Source organism: Carcharhinus amblyrhynchos, chromosome 15 (assembly GCF_965287045.1).
Source record: "Carcharhinus amblyrhynchos chromosome 15, sCarAmb.v2.hapA, whole genome shotgun sequence".
Taxonomy (NCBI): domain Eukaryota; kingdom Metazoa; phylum Chordata; class Chondrichthyes; order Carcharhiniformes; family Carcharhinidae; genus Carcharhinus; species Carcharhinus amblyrhynchos.
In genome coordinates this window covers 21,546,128-21,569,123 of record NC_137338.1, presented here as the reverse complement: position 1 = coordinate 21,569,123, position 22,996 = coordinate 21,546,128, and the positions used below count along the sequence as shown (strand labels likewise).

General features: G+C 39.2%; 1 protein-coding gene across 1 annotated transcript in view; it reads right to left on the bottom strand.

Annotated features, from left to right (window-relative positions):
- Nucleotides 1-264: 264 nt before the first annotated feature.
- tbc1d23 (TBC1 domain family, member 23) overlaps nucleotides 265-22,996 on the bottom strand; it is a 63,366-nt gene continuing 40,634 nt past the window's right edge. Inside the window, exons 13-18 of the mRNA XM_080203568.1 lie at nucleotides 20,303-20,409; nucleotides 18,962-19,104; nucleotides 14,927-15,015; nucleotides 11,765-11,900; nucleotides 7,672-7,866; nucleotides 265-1,401 (exon numbers count right to left, since the gene is read on the bottom strand). Of these exons, the coding sequence (XP_080059694.1) occupies nucleotides 1,320-1,401; nucleotides 7,672-7,866; nucleotides 11,765-11,900; nucleotides 14,927-15,015; nucleotides 18,962-19,104; nucleotides 20,303-20,409 (752 nt within the window). The 3' untranslated portion in view covers nucleotides 265-1,319. The remainder of the gene's footprint in view (nucleotides 1,402-7,671; nucleotides 7,867-11,764; nucleotides 11,901-14,926; nucleotides 15,016-18,961; nucleotides 19,105-20,302; nucleotides 20,410-22,996) is intronic.

The window sequence follows — 22,996 nt, the reverse complement described above, 5'->3', positions numbered from 1 at the left end:
CACGGAAAACATGCAAACACAAAGTGATCCAAGCCAGGAATCAAACCCAGGTCCTTGGCACTGTGAGGCACCAGTGCTGACTACTGTGCCATCATGTTTTGCCCTCCTTTAGAAACCTATGATTTGAATTCAGTCTTTGAAATCTACACTGTTGTATGGAATCAGAGACACCCAAGATACTGATTTATCACTGATTATAAATTCAGTTTTGGTTCTACATAGAATATAGGAGATCATTCGAAGTCTCAGTCAGACAAATAAAACTAAAGAGGATCAAGTTGGTTTTATTAAAAATACAGACTCTATGGATAACAAAAGGATGTTTATAACTGGCATGCAGGAAGAATGAAGCCAGTGTACATGTAACCCTTGACACTAAACAATATTGACAGGGAGGAATAGCCATACCATTCGGTTTGAACAGGTTGAAGTCACAAACTTAAAAGGTTTCTTTTGGAGGTTTGATGTTAAATTTATGGGAAACACATTTATCGTAAATACTGTAATCAGTGTTTAATACTCTGAAATGGCAATGGTTTGTAAACCAGAAATTTCTGACATTACCCTTTTGACATGTACGACACTGCACACAGTTTGAAGTGACAATTACTAAAATTAAGATTAAATTCTCCCAGTTTATTTACAGCTGCGTTTTATAAACAGCAGTAAGAGGCATACAGTAACATCAAAAATTTATTTGCATTAATTTACTGAAAATTATATTACTGAAAAGCAGGCACAATGTAGAGGTTGCAACAGAAATGCCATAGGGGAACAGAATTTCAGCAAAAGCATGAACAGAATGTGCCCTCTGCAACTGTATTTTCATGCTAAAAGCCTGATGGAAATAATGTTAGTCCCTTTATATTAAAAAGATTTTTTTCAAATTAAGGTGCTTAAACAAAAACATCCAAGTATGTTACTTCTATACAGTGATTATTAAATCTAAGGGGAAAATGTTAGTCATTAAGGAAATTTCATATCAAACTATTTGGGGAAAAAACAAATACCTGTATGAACAATAAGTTAAGAATATTCAAATGAACCAAAATTTTGCCTTCAACGCAAGCCTACCTTTTAGGAGCTTAGTTCTCAAAGAGTTCAAATTGCCCAATAATTCCCAGTTGCTGTGTACCAAACAACAGAATTTAATGCAACACCTACAAATCTGGATTAGTTTTGAGTCCAGCTCCAGATGTTCCATTGGTAGAAACAAAATTTCTGGTCGGTCAATGATCCCAAGGGAAATGTTCAGCATCCTGTGTGTGTGTTTTCAGTCTCTTTAGCTTTTGAAGGCAGCAGCTTGAGTTTTCACTTCATCAGCTTTCTAGTGCATCAAGGACTTTCATGATCTGCTGTTTGATGGCTTTAGTGGCATCTCCTGCATTTGGTATCAAATATCTGCAGAAAAATATTGAAGATACATCATGACAGCATCTGACAATTTTCCTTCAAACAGCTCAGTTATTCAGAATTTAGAGAGTGTCATTTATAATGTCATGTTTGCAATTCAGACCAATGACCAAACTGATGTTTCCTGTTTTGCAGCATATGCATCCATGTGTATATTAAAACTCGTATTATTTCTCACTATGTTCACTGGTTAAAAGAAACATCCAAAAAGGTGAAATAGAACTCTTGTCCATCTGTAAAATGCATCCCAAATTTATAATCCATCCAATAATAAAATTAACTCAGCTCTCCTTGAAGCAACCATCTTCACCACGTGGTGCTAGCAACTACCACATAAATACAAGCTCATAAAAGGATGCTGCTTTTTTAAAACTTAATTGAATCTGCAGAATGCAGTATGGAAGAATCAAAAGGGTGAAAGCCATTTTAAAGGAAGGATTGTGATCCAGATAATACCTCAAATTATCAACACTTACTGGCACCATGCTATTAACTGACAACTGAGAAAATGAGAAAACTTGGGGAGAAACGACAATAGATATTTCCAGGAAGCAGTCACTAATAAAATTAACTTTGTTGATATATTTTACAATTGCATAGTCTATTGTCTATATGTGGATAATTGGCAATGGAGAGGTGGCTAATTGCATTGATCAGTAAATAAAATGAGTAGTGGATGTGGTAACTGAGCATGTGTTATCAATGCTCAGCGTCACTGGGCATACTATTTTATCAGTGATGCCACAAAAGCAAGATGAAAAGCAGAGTACGAAAATGCTTTTTGATCATGGAGTGCCTTACACCTTTGTTTATGGAATGGTAGTCGACGTTTGTTCTGTAAATATATATGTGAAATACATTTACTAATGTGTGAATGCAACTGAGGTATTTTTCTACCAAAAACATTGCACGTGAGTTTAAGTCACCAATTACTATTGGATGACACTGTCTTAGAAAGTTATCAACTATTAAAGTTTATTTATTAGTCACATTAACACTGCAATGAAGTTACTGTGAAATTCCTCTAGTCGTCATAGTCTGGCACGTTTTCAGGTCAATCCACCTAACCAGCACACCTTTTAAACAGTGGGAGGAAACCAGAGCACCCAGTGGAAACCCACGCACATTCTCCCTGTGTCTGCAAACTCCACACAGACAGTGACTGACCTGGGAATCGAACCTGGATCCATGGTGCTGTGAAGCAGCAGCACTAATACCAGATCTAGGACTTCCAACCCCACCCAGTACTATCCAGCCTGAGTCCTGTTTATTACTGTGTTGCAGCAGTTTCAATACTCAGATTATTAGCTGCAAACACTAACTTCATTGTACTGTTATGAGAACACTTCCTTACATGAGGTTCTTTCCAGGCTGCTTTTCCCTAGACTTGCTCAGATCACCAGTATAAGTCACTTGCCAAGGACATCACAGTTAACCCTTTATGGGACTTAGTCTAACATACTCCATTTATACTAAATCTCCCCAAAGTCTCTGCTCAGTCTTCAGTGTTCTCTGATGACCCTGGAAACCTTAGGCTCAGTAAAAAGCCTGACAACACCAGGTTTTAGTCCAACCTATTTATTTGATAATATACTCACAAGCTTTCGAGGGACACCCTCTTCGTCAGGTGAATGGAGAGTTCTGGCCTCAGACAGAGCATATAAAGCACAGACAGTTTAGAGATTACTGATTAGAATGCGAATCTTTACACCTAACCTGCTGTTCAAGACCTGAAGTGGCTGATAATGTGAGTGGCCACTTCAGGTCTTGAACAGCAGGTTAGGTGTAAAGATTCGCATTCTAATCAGTAATCTCTAAACTGTCTGTGCTTTATATGCTCTGTCTGAGGCCAGAACTCTCCATTCACCTGATGAAGAGGGTGTCCCTCGAAAGCCTGTGAGTATATTATCAAATAAATAGGTTGGACTAAAACCTGGTGTTGTCAGGCTTTTTACTGTGTTTACGCCAGTCCAACGTATGACTACTATCAACCTTAGGCTCCTCAGTGTTTGAGCATTTCAGTGTTTTGTAGCCTCAGAGGATGTAATCTTTTATTTACTATCTTTTCTTTCTCCTTTTTGGAGATTTTCACCTGTTCTTACACTGACAAGCACTCTTGTGCCTTCACTTCTCTATTATGCCTTGTTTCTTCTCTTGTCTGGGAAATGAGACATTCTCATTCTGCTGTTGGTCTGAAAAGAAGTCAAACTAAATGTTTTGTGATCACCTGCTTCACTGTCTTTTCCATTTCTGATAATTGCACCATCTCTGGTCTCCGATTTCCACTTTGTTTCTTAATGGCAATCACAGATCAAACTCGTGGGCCGAAGGGCCTGTTTGTGCTGTAGCGTTCTATGTTCTATGTTCAAAGGGTGCATGGTAACACAGTGGTTAGCACTGGTTTTTCACAGCGTCAGGGACCCAGGCTCGATTCCCAGCTTGGGTTTGTAAACTCTTTGTGGAGCTTACACATTTTCCCCACGTCTGCATGAGTTTCCTCCGGGTGCTCCAGTTTCCTCCCACATTCTGAAGGCCGTGCTGGTTAGGTGCATTGACCTGAACAGGTGCAGACTGTGGTGACTAGGGGAATTTCACAGCAACTTCACTGCAGTGTTACTCTTCTGGAATTAAAAATCTATTTTTGACCATGAAACCATTGTCGATTGTGGGGGAAAAAATCCTTTCTGGTCCACTAATGTTCTTTAGGGAAGGAAATCTGCTGTCCTTACCCAGGCTGGCCTACATATGACTCCAGACCCAGAGCTGTGTGGTTGACTCTCAACTGTGCTCTGACATGGTCTCGCAAGCCACTCAGTTCAAGGGCAACTACGGATGGACAATAAATGCTGGCCAGGCCACGACACCCATATCCCAGGAATGAAAGAAAATTACAAATATCAGTTGGACTCTCAGTGCGATGCATTTCTGTGCACTAGAAGCTACACATATAAATACATAAAGCCCTGTTCTTTGTGAAAAGCAAAAGCATGTACAAACATTGCATCTGTTTCAGTGAAACAAAATTAAGTGACAGCCAACTGGTGAATTCTTCATGACAAATGCCTCCACCACAGTCCACTTGCAAGCCAATCAACACTCCCTTCTCATACGGTTAAATTTTTGTTTCCCCTTATACTAATATTCACGAAGTGTCCTGATGATTGCAAGATAAAAAGCTTCGACATGTCACTTTTTTAGCAATTTCTAGAATATTAAGATTTTCCTTAATTTTGCCAAATGCTCAGCCACTGTTGCCATTCAAAGGACTTCTCTTTTCACAGCTTTCTTGAGTTGAGAGATCAACATACATTCTTATGGAACTGTTTGACTCCAGAATTGGTACCATCCCTGTGCACCTACACATTGGATCCTTTACTGGTGAAATTATTCCTCATTAAGTTAGTTAACAGCTTTCTTTGCCTTTGGAAGTAAAGATGCAGAATCTTTGGGTGTTAGATGAGCATTATGGTTTTGCTTCTAGGCTGTGTTATATGATACGCTGATCCCAACTTTCCCACTCCTGTACACAACTTGAGTATTCTAATCTCAAATTTTCATTGTTCTATATTTCTTCTATTCTGTAAATCAGATTCAATTCCATCCAAATTTGCTGATAAGTGAAGAATTCTGATCTTGAACTATGAAGCACAAAGAAAGTAATTACTGCATAAAGTAGCTGCTAGCTCTCTCTGAACCTTCAGTTCTGTTCCTCCTGGTGAAACTTTTAGCAGGATGATTGAAAAACACTCTTGTTTAACCATGGGTTCAGCAGAAACTCCTGCTCCAGTATCTAATTTAACACGTGTCCTGTGACTTTCTATCAGGATCTCTGCACTCAAATAGTTTCCACGTGCTTCTCTAATGTCCCCTAAGAACAATATCACATCTTATGAATCTGGAACTTCATGAATTGTTTCATTTTACAACGTTTTCTTTGAGTGTTCTGTCCATCTTTTCTCCCATTATGTGTTGCCTGAAAATGTCCCATCTTTTTGCATGAAAAGCATTAGGCATCTTTGCCAAGACAACTCCTGCACCCTTCTCTTTTGCACTCGCAACAGCTAGTTGGACTGCACCATTAATTGCTTTGCATGCTGATGTCTCTCCTCTCCATTTTTCCATAAGTTGTCATTTAGCTGACAAATTCAACTGTATCTGTTACTCCGGGATTTGGACCATCTCTCTCCTCTGACTACCAATCAGTTCTGCTGCCTGATTGACTTGTCTACTTAATTAATTGCCTTTGCAGCAAAATCATCTGGGCATCCAAATTATCTGATAATGCATCATCCACTCCAACAACTATTCTGTTGCAAATTAGTTCCTCTTTGACATTACGGCACACTCAATCTTCAGTTAATCAGTACAAATCATTACAAAATGTTCAATGATTTCCATGCATCTCTGGGTACAGGTGTTCTTTTGAAGATTGAAATACATTCCCAGTTCATCAATGATGATGGCATATGTGGCTTTGCCCTTGTTGATCCTCTGGGTATCTACAATGGTATCCACACAATCGTCCACTGTGCAAAGGTGTGCTGACCTGCGCTCAGTCTGCCTTTGTTGTGAGACCCAGTGTGGCATGGAATCAAATGAATCATTGGTACCACTCTGGCAATGCTTCAACCTGATTTAGGCCTGTAACTTCCTCACCCCAGCAGAGGTGGAGATTTTTCTAGTGTCATCCTTTTATTTCCTGCCTCCATAAGTTATTGTGTTTTGGGTTGGAGTAGTTTCAATAAATTCTGCAAGTCTGTTAGCTGCAAACACACCACCTTTGTTGTAATATATTTACTGTTATGAGTGCATTCCCCTACAATAGCTTCTTTCTACGCTGCTTTCTCCTAGACACACTCAAATCATATGAGTAGATATTATTTCCTTCTAAGACATCATAGACTATTACAGTTAACCCTTTATGGGACTTAGTCAAACATATTCCAGTATATTTTACCTTCATCCTCCCTCTGTCGACAAATATGAAGAATTTACCAACGAGTGCAACTGCACACATTTCATTCTGCAACCCTTGAACCCATCCCAGTTCCATCAAACTAGTCATTGCCAATGCTATCAAAGCCTTGGACCAGTTCAGGTGAACTCCATTTCATCTCTCTGAATTCACTGGAACTGACATGTCTGATGTACAAACTGGCTGCATAAATTCAAACAGGTTGAGATACAAATTAAATGTGTAGGTCAAGGAAAAATTATATTAAAATGATCACCAATTCATTGTTTTCACAGAATAATGGAACGTGCTGTCAAATTCAATCCCCTGATTAAAAATCTCAGAACATGAATGAGAAAAAAAATGGAATTTGATTTATTAAATCTCTAACAATGATCTTAACAACGTGGCACAGTGGTTAGTGCGGTCTCAGCGCCAGGGACCCAGGTTCGATTCCTCGTTTGGGTCACTGTCTGTGCAGAGCTTGCATGTTCTCCCCATGTTTGTGTGGGTTTCTTCCAGGTGCTCCAGTTTCTTTCCACTGTCTGAAAGATGTGCCGATTTGGTGCACTGGCCACGCTAAATTCTGCCTCAGCGTATCCAAATAGGCACTGGAGCATGGCGACTAGGAGATTTCCACACTAACTTCGTTGCAGTGTGAATACAAGCCTACTTGCGACACGAATAAATAAGCTTTAAACCTGATGTGATCCTGTCCATGGCACATAACCATGCCTCCCACCCGTCTCTCTCCACGAGCAACATTCAAAAACTGAAAACTAGAAATATATAAAAACAAAGAAATGAAGTACTTCAGTAAACAAAATTATACAACTTAATTTTGTGTTGATACTTCAGTAGAGGTCATGTGTGGTCCCTCTCTACAAGGAACATTCAAAACAACCCAATCTCTAGCTTGCTGTGAGCAACACCACACATCACCTTTATTGAAATATCAACCACAAAATTAAGCTGCATAATTTTGTTCACTGAAGTACTTCATTTTTTTTTACATTTCTAGTTTTCCAATTAGTATTTTCCCACATTTCCTTTGTGCAAATGCGATTTTGTTCCAACTCGACTCCTCTCTTGGTCTAATTATTGTCAACTGGAGAATTCAGAAAAGGTAAGAAAACTCTCAAAGCAAGACAAGCAAGCTGAATTAGTTGAGGTCTATGTAAACAAAAAGTGTGCTTAACATTTCAGAAAACTGGTTCTACATTAAAAAAATTCTAGCAAATTAGGTCAGCACATTATTACCTCATCACACAACTCTCAAAAGTGAAGTGAATTTGTAATCTTACCTTTCCACAGCCAAAATCTCCACCGGTGAGGCATTACTGTTTCCAAATTTAAAGGTAATCAGCTCTGGGTGCTTTTTCTTAGATGTTATTTTCACCATCGAAGTCAAGGCTTGCCGTGATTGAATGTAAGCGAATCCTTTCCGAGATGGCATTTCACGCAAACAATACATGTGAGTTGCTGTTACTAGAAGGTGACTGAAAGAAATAAACATTTATTCAACATCTTCCAGGCAGTTAATCTGTTTCCATTCCATGGAAATAATCATTTACCATGATGTGGAGATGCCGGCATCAGACTGGAGTAAGCACAATAAGTAGTCTCAAGCAGCCCGAGACTCCGAAAGCTAGTGCTGCCGGATAAACCTATTGGACTTTAACCTAGTGCCGTGAGACTTCTTACAACATAGCGCAGAGATTTGAAAGGGGAAAAAACTCGTGTACTGAAATACATTGGTTAGTGAGTACACGATGTGTAAAATGAATACACATAATTGACAGACTATTATTCAGCCTAACAGAAGACTCCTCAATTTAACACACAAGATCACTATGATGCTATCAAATGCTAAACCAAAGACCATGCTGCATTTCTGCATTAATGTTATCTTCCAGGACCTGCAGTGCAAGTGGGGAGGTGATGGCCTGGTAGTATTATCATTAGACTATTAATCCAGATCTCAGCTAATATTCTGGGGACCCAGATTTGAATCCCGTAGACAGTGGAATTTGAATTCAACTTTTAAAAAAAGCTGGAATTAAGAATCTACTGATGATCATGAAACCATTGTCGTTGATTGTTGGAAAAACCCACGTAGTTCACTGACATCCTTTAGGGAAAGAAATCTGCCGTCCTGGTCTGGCCTATAGAGTTTCAGCAATGCAGCTGACTCTCAACCATTATCTGAAATGGCGTAGCAAGCCACTCAGTTCAAGGGCAACTAGGGATGGGCAATAAATGCTGTAATGTGGAGAAGCCAGCATTGGACTGGGTAAGCACAATAAGAAGTCTCAAAACACCAGGTTAAAGTTCAACAGATTTTTTTTTGATTTTATTCCAATTCAATCAAATCAAGTCCAATTCAGAGTCTCAACAAGTTGAGACATTTCCGATCCAAGTTGACAAAACCGGGCTCTTACCTCCTGCCTTGGGCCTGATCTACATGATCCAAGCTGATTGGAGTAGATGTAGCTCCGCCTCCAAGGATTGATCTCATTTGCATCTTAGCCAAAAGGCCGAGATGCCGCTTTTAAAAATTGCTTCAAATGAAGCTGAAAATGTAACCTAATCAGTTCAACCAAACACAGCATGTCCATTTGGCAGCACTAGCTTTCCAAGTCTCAAACTCCTTCATCAGGTGACTATGGATTTATGTTCATAAACATAGCATATAAAGACACAAACTCAATTTACATGATAAAGGTTGGAATGCAAGTCTTTACAGGTAATCAAGTCTTAAAAGATACAGACAATGTCAGCGGAGAGAAGGCCAAGCACAGGTTAAAGAGGTGTGCATTGTCTCCAGCCAAGACAGTTAGTGAGATCTTACAAGCCCAGGCAAGTCATGGGGGTTACAGATAACGTGACATGAACCCAAGATCCTGATTGAGGCTGTCCTCGTGTGCGGAACTTGGATATCAGTTTCTGCTCAACGATTCTGTCGTGTGTCATGAAGACTGCCTTGGAGAACACTTACCCGACAATCAGAGGCTGAATGCCCGTGACTGCTGAAGCACTCCCCAATTGGAAGGGAACACTCCTGCCTGGTGATTGTTGAGCAGTGTTCATTCATTCATTGTCCTAGTGTTTGCATGGCTTCACCAATGTACCAACCTCGGGACATCCTTTCCTGCAGCATATCAAGTAGACAACCTCGGCCAAGTTGCAAGAGTATGTACTGTGTACCTGTGGATGGTGTTCACGTGAGATAATGGCATCCGTGATGATGATCCGGCATGTCTTGCAGAGGTTGCTGTGGCAGAGTTGTACGGTGTCATGGTTACTGTTTTCCTGAAGGCTGGGCAGTTTGCTGCGGACAACGGTGTGTTTGAGGTTGTGCAGTTGTTTGAAGGCAAGGAGGTGGTGTGGGGATGGCCTTGGTGAGATGTTTGTCTTCATCGATGACATGCTGAAGGCTCCAGAAAAGATGTCGTAGCTTCTCTGCTCTAGGGAAGGGTACTCTGTCCACCTTGTCCTGTGCTCATCTTCTGAGGAGGTCGGTGTGGTTTTTTCATATGTCATCATACAGTTGTTTCAATTATTATTCAATAAATTGACTTTGTGTCTTTATATGCCCTGTTTGCATTTGGAGAGCTGCCAATCTCCAGATGCAATTCTACAACTTATCCATTTCATCCTGGACTACAACATCTTCACCCTCAACAACCAGTTCTTCATCCATTCACATGGAACAACATGAGGACCAAATCTGCACCTCAATATGCCAACATCTTTGTGCATAGGTTTGAACAAGACTTCTTCATTGCACAGGGCCTTCAACCAATGCTATACACTAGATACATTGATGACACAAGTTCCATCAGACTCACCATGGACTACTCTCCGGAATTGGTTGTATTCTTGGACACACGCATCTCCATCGAGGACGGTAACCTCAATACTTCACTGTACTGCAAATCCACAGATAACCTTATGATGCTCCACTTCTCCAGCTTCCATGCTAAACATATTAAAGAAGCCATCCTCTACAGACAAGTCCTCCGTATGCATAGAATCTGCTCAGATGAGGAGCATCGCAACAGACACCTACAGACGCTGAAAGATGCCTCATAAGAAAAATCAACAGTTCCAATGCGCCACAGCGAAAAACCGCACCGACCTCCTAAGATGAGCATGGTACATGGTGGACAGAGTACCCTTTGTCGTCTAGTACTTTCCCGGAGCAGAGAAGCTACAACATCTTCTCCGGAGCCTTCAACATGTCATTGAAGAAGAACAACATCTTGTCAAGGCCATCCCCTCACCTCCACATCATGCCTTCAAACAAACCATTGTCTGCAGCAAACTACCCAGCCTTCAGGAGAACAGTATCCACGACACCACACAATCCTACCACAGCAACCTCTGCAAGCCATGTTGGCTCAACTACATGGATGCCATCATCTCACGTGAGAACACAATCCACCAGGTACAGGTACATACTCTTGCAACTCGGCCAATGTTGTCTACCTGATACGCTGCAGGAAAGGATGTCCCAAGACATGGTACATTGGGGAGACCATGCAGACGCTACAACAACAAATGAATGAACGCCGATCGACAATCACCAGGCAGGAGTGTTCCCTTTCAGTTGGGGAACACCTCAGCAGTCACGGGCATTCAGCCTCTGATCGTCAGGTAAGTGTTCTCCAAGGCGGCCTTCACGAAACATGACAGAATCGCTAAGCAGAAACTGATAGCCAAGTTCTGCACACGAGGACGGCCTCAACCGGGATCTTGGGTTCATGTCACACTATCTGTAACCCCCATAACTTGCCTGGTCTTGCAAAATCTCACTAACCGTCCTGGCTGGAGACAATACACACCTCTTTAATCTGTGCTTGGCCCTCTCTCCACTGACATTGTCTGTATCTTTAAGACTTGATTACCTGTAAAGACTTACATTCCAACCATTATTTTGTAAATTCAGTTTGTCTATTTATATGCTATGTTTGTGAACACAAGTCTTCACTCACCTGATGAAGGAGCCCGAGACTCAGAAAGCTAGTGCTGCCAAATAAACCTGTTGGACTTTAACTGATGTTGAGACTTAATGTGCAACAAATGCTGGCCAGCCAGCAATGTCTATGTTCCACAAATGAATTTAAAAAAATGGAGTGTCAAATTTCTTGACCAATGTTAGAACTGTTTCCAAGTCCTTTGTAAAAACAAAACTAGAATGCACGGTGAATAACTTTATCACAAGTTTAAACTGATTTTTGTCATTAATTACAGCTATGTTCCAAAATCAACAGATACCTTTTGAATGTGGCCCTGTTAAACCTCTGAGTAAGATGTATGTATTTTAAATGTAGTTATATGCCATTTTCAAAGTGTCTGAGATTCAATTCAACTTGTAGATTGGTCATTACGCACCTTGGAAACATATGCCCTGTCTCTTTCACCTCATTGCATGGAAAGTGGTGTTTAATGTCAGGCTTGTTCACCCATGTCTGAATATTCACCATCTCTTTCCGATCATCATCGGACATGGAAGAACTATCAATTTCATCTGTTAAAACAAAATGGGCAGAAAATGAACAGAAATATGCCGAAAGTGCACAAATAAGTTACAATTTTTAAAGTCAATAGAGGACTGTCTTTAATTCCCATAATTAATTGGTGACTTTTAATGTAGATTTGAAGATTAATTTTATGGGGTTTCTTTCCAGAAATACGCAAATACGTAACAGTAATGCAGCGTGATTGGAACACAGGCAAATATGTCTGATGTATCAAACCATTCCTGTGTTTTTTTGTATTTTTCCAACCCTGAAAATTTTTTTTTTTGCAGATTTGCAATGGAGTACAGCAGGAAGTCAGTCACTAAACCACAGCCTGGTTTGTGGAGTTCACCGAGATAGGCTTGAAATGTTGCCCTCTTCACCTTATTACGTTTCCAATTCCAGTTGTGCAACTAAGAAAAATTGAAAATTGGCATTGGAATCTACTTCTGAATCACAGATGCAGGACCCAAAAAAAAACTTGGACACGAATGGACAACAAGACAAAATGTCTTAGTTCTAATTATTTATTTATTTTGAAACTGGAAGATACCACTTCAATCATTTGGTGCACACGAAACTGCGATGAGCTTTAAGAAATGTCATTACAGATTAAATTCTATGCATTTCCTACAGCTAAGAAATCCGAGGCCACCACTTTCTCCTGGTGAAGCAGCCAAGATTGAATGCTTTATCTGTAAAGTACCACATTTTATAGGAGCAAACTAGAAAGTGGTCATTTTGGTCCCTGATGTACATTGAGTTAATCACTTCTGAAATAGCAGTTAGAATGCTACCACTGATTTCAGTGTTCATGGGTCAGTATCTGTCTGTAATCTTTGTTGAGTGTGGCTTCATTCCCATTGGAAAAGGTTCATACACAGGTGGATAGAGGAGAGCCGGTGGATGTGGTCTTTCTAGATTTTCAGAAGGCGTTTGACAAAGTACCTCACAAGAGGTTATTGCAGAAGGTCGAGGGACATGGAGTTGGGGGTAGGGTGTTAGCGTGGATAGAGGATTGGTTGTCAAATAGGAGGCAGAGAGTGGGGGTCAACGGGTGCTATTCGGATTGGCGGATGGTGACTAGTGGAGTGCCCCAGGGGTCGGTGCTGGGGCCTCAGCTTTTTACCATTTATGTAGATGATCTGGAGGAGGGAACCGAGTGTAGGGTGTCAAAATTTGCTGATGACACAAAGATTGGGGGAACGGCAAATTGTGCGGAGGGTGTGGAGAGTCTGCAGAAGGATCTAGATAGGCTGGGCGAATGGGCCAGGAAATGGCAAATGGAATTTAATGTTGGCAAGTGTGAGGTGGTCCACTTTGGTAGGAAGAATGGTAGGAAGGACTATTACTTACGGGGCGAAAAACTGCAGCAGGCGACGGTGCAGAGGGACCTCGGGGTCCTTGTGCATGAGTCGCAAAAACCCAGCTTGCAGGTGGTCAGGAAGGCAAATGGGATGCTGGCCTTCATAGCGAGGGGGATTGAATATAAAAGTAGGGAGGTCTTGCTGCAGCTGTGTAGGGCATTGGTGAGGCCGCAGCTGGAGTACTGTGTGCAGTTTTGGGCGCCGCACCTGCACAAAGATATTTTGGCCTTGGAGGGAGTGCAGAGGAGGTGTACTAGGCTGATACCAGAGTTGAGGGGGTTGAGCTATGAGGAGAGGCTGAATAAACTGGGCTTGTACTCGTTAGAGTTTAGAAGAATGAGGGGAGATCTCATTGAGACGTACAAGATGATGAATGGGATGGATAGGATAGAGGTGGAGAGACTCTTCCCGCTCAAAAAAGACAGTAGGACTAGGGGGCACAGCCTCAAGATAAAAGGGGGGCGGTTTAGAACGGAGTTGAGGAGGAACTTCTTCACTCAAAGGGTGGTGAATCTCTGGAATTCTCTGCCCGTTGAAGTGGTGGAGGCTGCCTCGCTAAATATTTTTTAAGACGCGGGTTGATGGGTTTTTGATAAGAGAGGGGATTAAGGGTTATGGGGAGAAAGCGGGAAAGTGGAACTGAGCAGCGACAGATCAGCCATGATCTTATTGAATGGCGGGGCAGGCTCGAAGGGCTAGATGGCCTACTCCTGCTCCTATTTCTTATGTTCTTAGGTTCTTATAATGCTCTCAACAGCAGCATTCATTGTCTTGCTAATATATGAAGAATGGCCACTTGTCTGAGTTACCTGAAGATTGCCATTGCAAATGAAGCCCTATATGAGGTACAGTCAGTACCTTTCGGAGAAGCAGGGACAAAAAAACAAAATCACTTTCATCAACAGGACTAAGAGTGGGTGAAGACAAAAGGCTCTGAAATGTCCTTTGTGACAGAGAATCATGTGTACATTATAGTGCAAAATAGTAAAGTTACAGCAGCGTGAGAGACTGGAGAATTACAGCAATTTTGATGATCTGCTTCTAGGCCACTTCAAACACAAAAGGCAGTATTACATGCAAATTTTTTTTTAAAACTGACATTTATATAATTTAGTACTGGGTGCAAATCCAATTCCAATGGTTTCTTTATTCTGATTACGTTTGTGATTGATATTTAAGAACTTGAGTGCTAATGGACTTGAAGGTGGTTGCTGTTAAATGGGTGCAGTGTCTCACATCTAAGCTAAAATTAGATTTAAAATTGATCCTGTCTGATACTATCTTTAGTTTTCCAAATTCCTTCTATCACTTCACTCAAATGTTTTACCAAGTGTTTATGGATTTGCTTTCCTGCACATGTTGTGTTTGCATCACTTGACACATGTGGAATACAACAGACGAAATAACTACAGTTAAAACATAAATACAAGTTTGAACCATCCTCATAGCAAGACTCAAAGAAATCTGAAATGATGGATTCCAAATAATAATATGTTTGTCTGCAAATTTATTCTTTTGGATACCAGTCAGAAAAAATTTCAAAGAGTGAAATATTCACAACACTGAACTAAATATACTGACAGTCCGCAGAAATTGAAACTAAATTCACTTATGCACTTCGGGTATCAGATAGTAATTGGAGAGCTTATAGCAATTAATTTAATTACCTGTATCATACTCCTCTTCGTCTGCAATACTGAAGACAGGTTTTACCCCACGATAGGGTTTTCCCACCCTGTCACTACTGCTCACATGCCTAAGGGCAAATACAGTGGTCAATTATTAAAATCAAAAAATGCAAACTTCAATATGAATTGTATTAGTCATGGAACATTCAAGCTGATGAAACTCAAATATCTTGAGCAACTTTCCCTGCATATTGAAAACTACATTCTTCCATGAAGACACTGCTTGTTGTAAAGATTTGAATTAAAAACACAAGTTCTCTACAAATCAAATCCAGAGGCAGAGGTCATTCAGCATTTAATAGTTCTGTCAAAGAATTTTGTAAATTGCAAGGTGTTTGTTGGTTGCATGGTCCGTAGTATTAAGATCATCTTGCATCTGTTCCAAAGTGCGGACTCTATTCAATGAGCTAGAGGTTACGCTGTTAGGCGGAGCGAGCAAAGGTGACATATACAGGGATGTGAAAGCGGAGAATGCGTGCAGACTTTCAAACAATTTGGAAAATAAGTTTCTCCCAAGATGTTAACTTGAAGAAAGTAAGTATGCATTTCTTGGTTGGCTCTTGGAAAAGATCATGTTTCCTTATACATCAGAGCTTTATAATCAACTAATTTTTTTCAAAGCGACATTTTCCACAAGTATCCACTGATACAAATGGCCTTTCAAGCAAACAAATTCCATAAATTTTATTTGATTTCAAGCCTGTATTTAATAGATCACACTCAGGAGTTTTGATGCCCGACACAAAGAACAACTGAGAACATCTCTGAATTAAGTCAATGCAACAATGGTAAATAAATCAAAATATATGTCACAAAATAGTAGGTCTGACAAGGTGATGGTGTGGCTCTTTCAACCTCGAAGCACAAGATGGTGGATGACAAGGATAGCAATGCGTTAGAGACCCTGGGTCAATTTCAGCCTTGGGTCACTGTACAGAGTTGCACATTCTCCCACATCTGTGTGGGTTTCCTCTGGATGCTATGGTTTCTTTCCACCGTCCAAAGATGTGCAGGTTAGGTTGATTAGTCATGCTAAATTGTCCCTTAGTGTCAGGGGATTAGCAGAATAAATACGTGGGGTTATAGAGATAGGACCTGGGGGGGATTGTTGTCATTGCAGGTTCATTGGACCAAACGACTTCCTTCTGCACTGTAAGGATTCTATATTCTAGAGTTATAAGCACCACAGGGATGGATTCTGTAGGTAGGGGGATTGAGGTTCATTTGAAACCACTCTCACACATGACGTGAAGAGATTATTCAGTTTGGACTGAAATGCATTATCTGCGCATCAAATTATACACACCTTCAGTGGGAGCAATCAAAAATGCAGCAGAAGACTGAATCAAGTTAGGACAGCAGCAGAAGCCAGGTTGTGTGCACATTTTTTTGATTGCAGAATGGTTAATGCACGCTGTACATTAGCATATATAGAAAGTAATATTTCCTACAATGATAGGTTGGATTCTGAGCATTGTTGGATTACATTTTGTATAGTACGAAAATTAATAAGTGCATTAGCAAAATTATAAATAACTTAAAGCATTTGTTAGTGAGGGAAAGTGGAAAATTGTAGAACAATGCAAAATAGCCATCGGCGCAACGTCTAGTCTACCTTGTCAATTTCTGACCACAATAACTGAAATTGAACCTAAAATAAAACTTCAGTGCAACCATTAATGCAAATCTTCATATTTTACACAATCTGCATTTAGTTATTTCCCATTTTCACTGCAAGACCAAAAATCTAAATCTGTACTTCATCCAATTACCCAGAACGACTTTGCAACCAAAGACTACTGAAATCTTGGTTAAGAAGTGGCCTGGATATTTATGCCAAACGTGATGCTAAACTCCTATTAAATGGGACTACTAAAAGCTTGGTGAAGAGGAGGCGGAGTGGGCAACATGCATGAGTTTAGGGAGGGGTTAAAGAAAATAGGCAGATGACATAACACCAACATGGGTTAGGAGGTGGTCACGGTGCCGATGTGTGTGTGGGGAGGTGGAAGTAACAATGTAAAAAAACCATGCGGTAAATTCTCCTGTTCCGTCTGCTGCAGGAATCATAGCGGAAAGGGATGGAACATGGAAAGGTCCATTAACCTTGGGTGGGATTTTCCATTTTCAGAGCGAATGGAAAATCCCATCCCAGGAATCAAGAGGCATGGATATCAGGGTTGAATGGTTTTGATTTAAAGGGTTTTTTTTTTTACAGACAGGAAGGGAGGATGAGGAGGTTCAAATACAATGAGAAGTTTAAATTTGAGATGCTGGGTGAAGCTCATGGAGATCAACAAGAACTGAGTGATGGGTAAGTGGGACTTGATGTGAGATTTGAATGGGTTGAACATCGTAGCAGAGCTCAGGTAACCAGCCGGGAGACAGAAAAGGTGATACAGGCATGGGGGTTGAGTTTGGCACGGCAGAGGACAGAGCTGGGTAATGATCTGAAGTGAAGGAGATGAGGTTATTGGGGTTAGGGTTGAGTCTGTTGACAAAGTTGTGAAACGTAGGGGCATGTTTAGAAAGGCAAGGCTCACAGAAAAAATGTCCATTTGATGACATACCAAAGGGATACAGGAAATGGAATGATGCAACTCATCCCAAGAGTCAGTGCTCTTTGGAGAAGAAAATTGGAAAACTAAAAATAGTTCAGCATAAAGTGGAGAGAAATTTAAGTCAACTGATTCAGTTTTGACTTTAAAATCAACAATCTTGTGATACTGTGCAAAAGTAGTCTTTCACATCATTCTGAAATATAATTTGAAAAATTAACAGCCATTAATTTCAAAGATTATATTCAGTTCAGGCACAGTTTGGTGAGGCATTTAATACCATCTCAAGGCATTCTAACCTTTGTTCATCTATAAAATATTGCTCGTGAGTAAGCTTTAAACCAATTAAAACAGCATTTCCCTGTGTCCCACTGCTTATTCAGCACCTTTTTTTATTTTCCCATTCAAATGAGAAGTTGACACTAGATATAAACAGCAGAATGCAACATGATTTCCTGATAGATCTTGGTTATTCTTTTGATTCCAAAACCAAATGTTTACTCTTAAAAAAACGAGTATATTTAAGAATTAATGAGCAGTAGCCATATCAGTATGGCCATGTTAATCTGGGAAAGGCTTGAAGAAGGTAGTAAGCATTCATTTTTTAAAAATAGCAATAGTTTTTGAGAGCAGATTACACATTTGGCAATCATAAAAAAAACAGCATAACAAATACACGGAACTGCTAATACAAAATGGTGAAAAGTAGTAATAGCAGACTATACACCGTAGCAAAGTGAGATGCAAGGTTTCCAGGATGCCAGATTACACTGAGTCCATTTTAGTTTCTGGGCATGGTTTCATGGGTGATGGACCAATAATAAACATGTAACCATAAATTGAGACAAACCAAGTAGAAGTTAAAACATGTTGTTTAAGGCTTAAATTGCTGCAGCAAAGCAACAGTAAAAGATCGAAGTAGTACATGCTTGCACAGCACGCTGAAGTACAGAGACCAGAGTTGCCAAGCTATTCTGAACACCATCTTACCAATCTATGTTCATTTTTTCTGGCCAAGGAAGTTGAAAAGCCGTTCTATATTAATTAATAGTGGAAAATAAGACAAAAGCAATAATTTCAGAAAAAGGAAAAGAACAAATCTAATTAAAAAGATAAAGTTTAACCATAACCAATTTCTTCATAAAACTAAAATAATCCTTGTTCCAAAAGATACAAGTTTTACTAAATCTGTAATTGCATGTGTGCATTTTACTGCATCACTTTCAGGAACATACACAGATGCACATGCATTCTACTTCAGTTATGCAAATAGACTCCCAGAGTAACATCAAAATAATCTGCTTAAACTAAAATTTCAATTCAGACAATTTAAGAAATGCATTTGGTTTCAAAATCCTTCCTGCTAGAAGAAATTGTCTGTTAACTTACAAGCTTATAATTTGATCTCTGCAGAAAAAGGCTTTATAGAATGAAATACCATTTTGAAGTACCTTACCTTTCAACTGGTGCAGATGTATTCTCAATGAAACTGATCACTTTCTCTTTTACATTCACCGATTTGGATTTAAGAGCAAACGTCATTTTATTTACTAATGACTTGACTCCCCTTCCATCACCTGAACCGTTTGGGGAATCGCCCTGCAAAAGCATTTATTGAACTCGATTATAGCACCCTCAAAATGCGGCATGAGCAGCGCTACATTTTATGTGCAACTTGCTTTAATCATAGCAGGATAAATCTAAACAACTATAGGAGATATCTAGAGAGTAACACATTACACAGAAAGAGATTTTTCTAAAACATACAAATATATTTATATAGCTATTGGCCATTAACTCTACAACTTGAAAGTAGTTCAGAGTTAACACACTCAGCAATGATAAGATGCAGGTTTGTTTAAATTCCTGATCTCTGCCTTCTCTTTGAACCTCAAGTTCCTCTTTAGGGAAAGAAAAGTAGAAGAGTTGTTCCTGAGCCACACTTGCACATCATGTGACTGGCTTAAGGCGGATCAGCAACTAAACTGCAAATATTAATGTAAATTTAACTTATTCTTTACCTGCCCACTTTGTTTCCAAGCAATATTAAATCCACTCTAAGCTACTCTATTCAAGATGTGCAAGTTTGGCTCAGGAACAACTCTTTCTTCCTTGCAGAAGAACATTATATTCTCTTTGCGCCTCATTGAAGCGATTGAGATCAGGAATTTAGCAGAGGACAATCAAACCTGTACCATACTACTTGCAGTGAATGTTAACTCTGAACTGTAGTCCCATTCTAATATATTTAATGAGAATAGGTGGTGGCATAGTGGTATTGTCACTGGACTAGTAACCTAGAGATCCAGGGTAATATTCCGAGGACCACAGTAGATGGTGGAATTTGAATTCAATAAAAAAACTGGAATTAAAGTCTAACGATGAAACAACTGTTAATTGTCATAAAAATCCACTAATGTCTTTTAGGGAAGGAAATCTGGTCAGGCCTATATGTGACTCCTGACCCACAGCAATGTGGTTGACTCTTAAATACCCTGAGGGGGGGGACATAAATGCTGGCCTGACTAGTGACACCTACAACTTGTGAGCAAAACAAAAAAGGATGGTTTACTGAACAGGTTTACATTATTGGATGCTTCCTTCTGATAGAGGCTAAAGTAGGCAAATTTCAAGTCTTGCAACGAGTACCAACTCTGAATCAAAAGGTAGTTTCCAATTTATCTTAATGCTGGTCATGCTTTAACCACAGTCTAAAATTATTCTTCAGTAAGGTTTCACAATCTGAACTGTTATTTCAATGATTTGTTTAAAGTAAGAATAACAAAAATATACTTACATCAGCAGAAGAAATGCTTCCACGAGATCCAGATGTACTGACAATCCAGTGACCGTAGCCATTTTCTGGCCCATCTACATTTATGTCTACAAGGTGCTGCTGCAGTGCTGCAAGACAGGGCAGCTTAAAGATACTGACAATGGTCACCAAACCTTCTAGTCTTACTTTCAATAATAGCCTTCATACACTTCAATACAAAGAGAATGCTGTGCACCAGATCAACCTTTAAATTCAGCCAGATTAACTATAGTCCTGGTTAGTTCTTTTTCTTTCATTTTAAGTATAGATTTGGATATATTAGTATTGTTTTTACATTGCACGTGGTCATGTAAATGAATGTTTTAACATTCATTATAACAATTACAGCAATTTTGATACAGTTACAAATTAATGCTGAATGTATTTATCAACAACTGAAATAACACTTTCAAGTTAATCTACTTAAAACTGTGTTTATGAAAATTAATAATTGAAAGAATTAACCGAGAGTCCATAAACTTAGCAACGAGAAACTTTACTGACGTGAATTTGTGCATTGAGAAAGTTTCAATCAGGTTGAATGTTTCCAACAACATTGTGTTACAGATGCAATGCGTCACAGAGGAGAACCATGCAACACAAACAATGCATAATGCCTTGGAGACCTTGGGAATTCAGAAATATTATAATTCAACTTAAGAGCTGCATTACTCCATCATTATTAGCAAACAAATGCACCTAAAGAGCACATGGAATACTCACAACAGATGGAACTTAATTTCTTTTGGTAATACATTCTTCACTGAAATAATTAAGCTTTTGACTTCTGAGGATAGACAAAACGGGCCAATGTTTTTCTACACTCCACATCCAACCAGCTCCTTTCCGAATCCCAAGACTTTATGCACCATTTTACAAATAAGAGACAATTAACCCATGTCTGGACTGAATTGATGAGTGCTGATTTGTATAAGAGAATGATATAAACTGATTAATTCTCTTTTTTCTTCACTTTTCAGAAGGCAATTACCCAGTTAGGTCAATAAAACATGTATTGGTCAAAGTTACAAATTAATGAAACTGTAAAGGGAACTTCCAATTAGTCACTATTTTGATGACTAACTGAATATATTTATCAACACTGAAACAACACTTTCAAATTAATCTACTTAAAACTGTGCTTATGGAAATTGATAATTGAAAGAGTGTCCATAAACTTAGCAATGAGAAATTATTACTGAAGTGAATTTGTGCATTGAGAAAGTCTCAATCGGGTTGAATATTTCCAAGAACAACTTATTATAGATGCAATGCATCACAGATGATAACCATACAACATAAACAATGCATAATGCCTTGGAGACCACGATTTAATAATGCTATAATTTCTTTAATGTGCAGTTATAATTTTGACGTTTCAACAAATTACCTTTTTTAAATTTCATTCCATTAGCTAACTATTTTTATATATAAGAACAATGTTACAGACATATTAATTAAAAGGAATTTAGTTGCAAACAAAAACACAAGAACAACTAAAGCATTACAAATATGTCTTCATAATAGCATACAGACTTTCAGCTCTTTCTCATCTAAACCAATAAAATATTTATTCTAGGTAAAATTTTCTAAATCATATTGCATGAGTTTTTCATTACTGAGGAATGCTGATTTACATTCTAGCTTTGGGTATTTCACCAATACTCGGGCATTTATCCTAAACGGGATGCTCCACACTACTTGTCTAGATTATCTGGAGAAATAACGATACCCTTCAAAATACTGAAGAGTTACTGTAGCTAAAATCAATTGAATCTTAAAGCTGAATCGCACTTTGGAACCAATATTGTAGTTGGGGATAGGATTTATGAAAAGTGTATTCATTGACAAATTACATTTTCTGTTCATTTGCAGCTATTGTAGATGATCTCCTATAAGTTAAGGAATGCTTCTTCACACAAGGTGGTAGAACTATGGAAGTCTCTCTGTTTACTAGAATGTTTTGAACGAATCTCCATTGTTTCAGAAGGGGCAAAATGCCTCTGTAAAGGAGGGCATGTTTCTGCAGAGGTAGTTTCTGGGGAAATAATGATTTGTTGAAAACCGAAATGTCAGAGTCATGATTCAGAATTTCAGACCATTTAGCAATAGAAAGATTTTGGTGGAATTTGTTGTAAAAAGTTCAATTCAAAAAAGGTGAAAGTTTACTTATTAGTCACAAGTAAGAGATCAATCAGGATTTAGAGAAATTGTGGAGAAATCACTGGACCTGAGATTGTCCAGACGCGCAGTGGGATATTGCATTCTAACTTACCCTGTCAGTAGACACAACATTCCTTCACTACATCTTGTTATTAAGAGTATTCCAAACTATCCTGGGGCTTTTTTGTTTGAGTTACTCACGAGTGAGCGTTGGATTGCACCATTAAATGTCATAATTTCTAGGACGTTTCACATAGAAGGGTAATATTCTAGCAGGCTGATTTCCAAATCTGAAGACGGACAAGCATTTTTCTCTTCACTTAGAAACAAAAAGCCCCAGCACAGTTTGGAATACTCTTAATAACAAGATGTCGTGAAGGAATGTTGTGTCTACTGACAGGGTAAGTTAGAACGCAATATCCCACTGCACGTTTTGTGCAACAACTTTATTTCCAAACAATAAATTAAGGTAACTTGAATTCTCAGCTTTTTAGGGCTATGTAATTTTCTTTA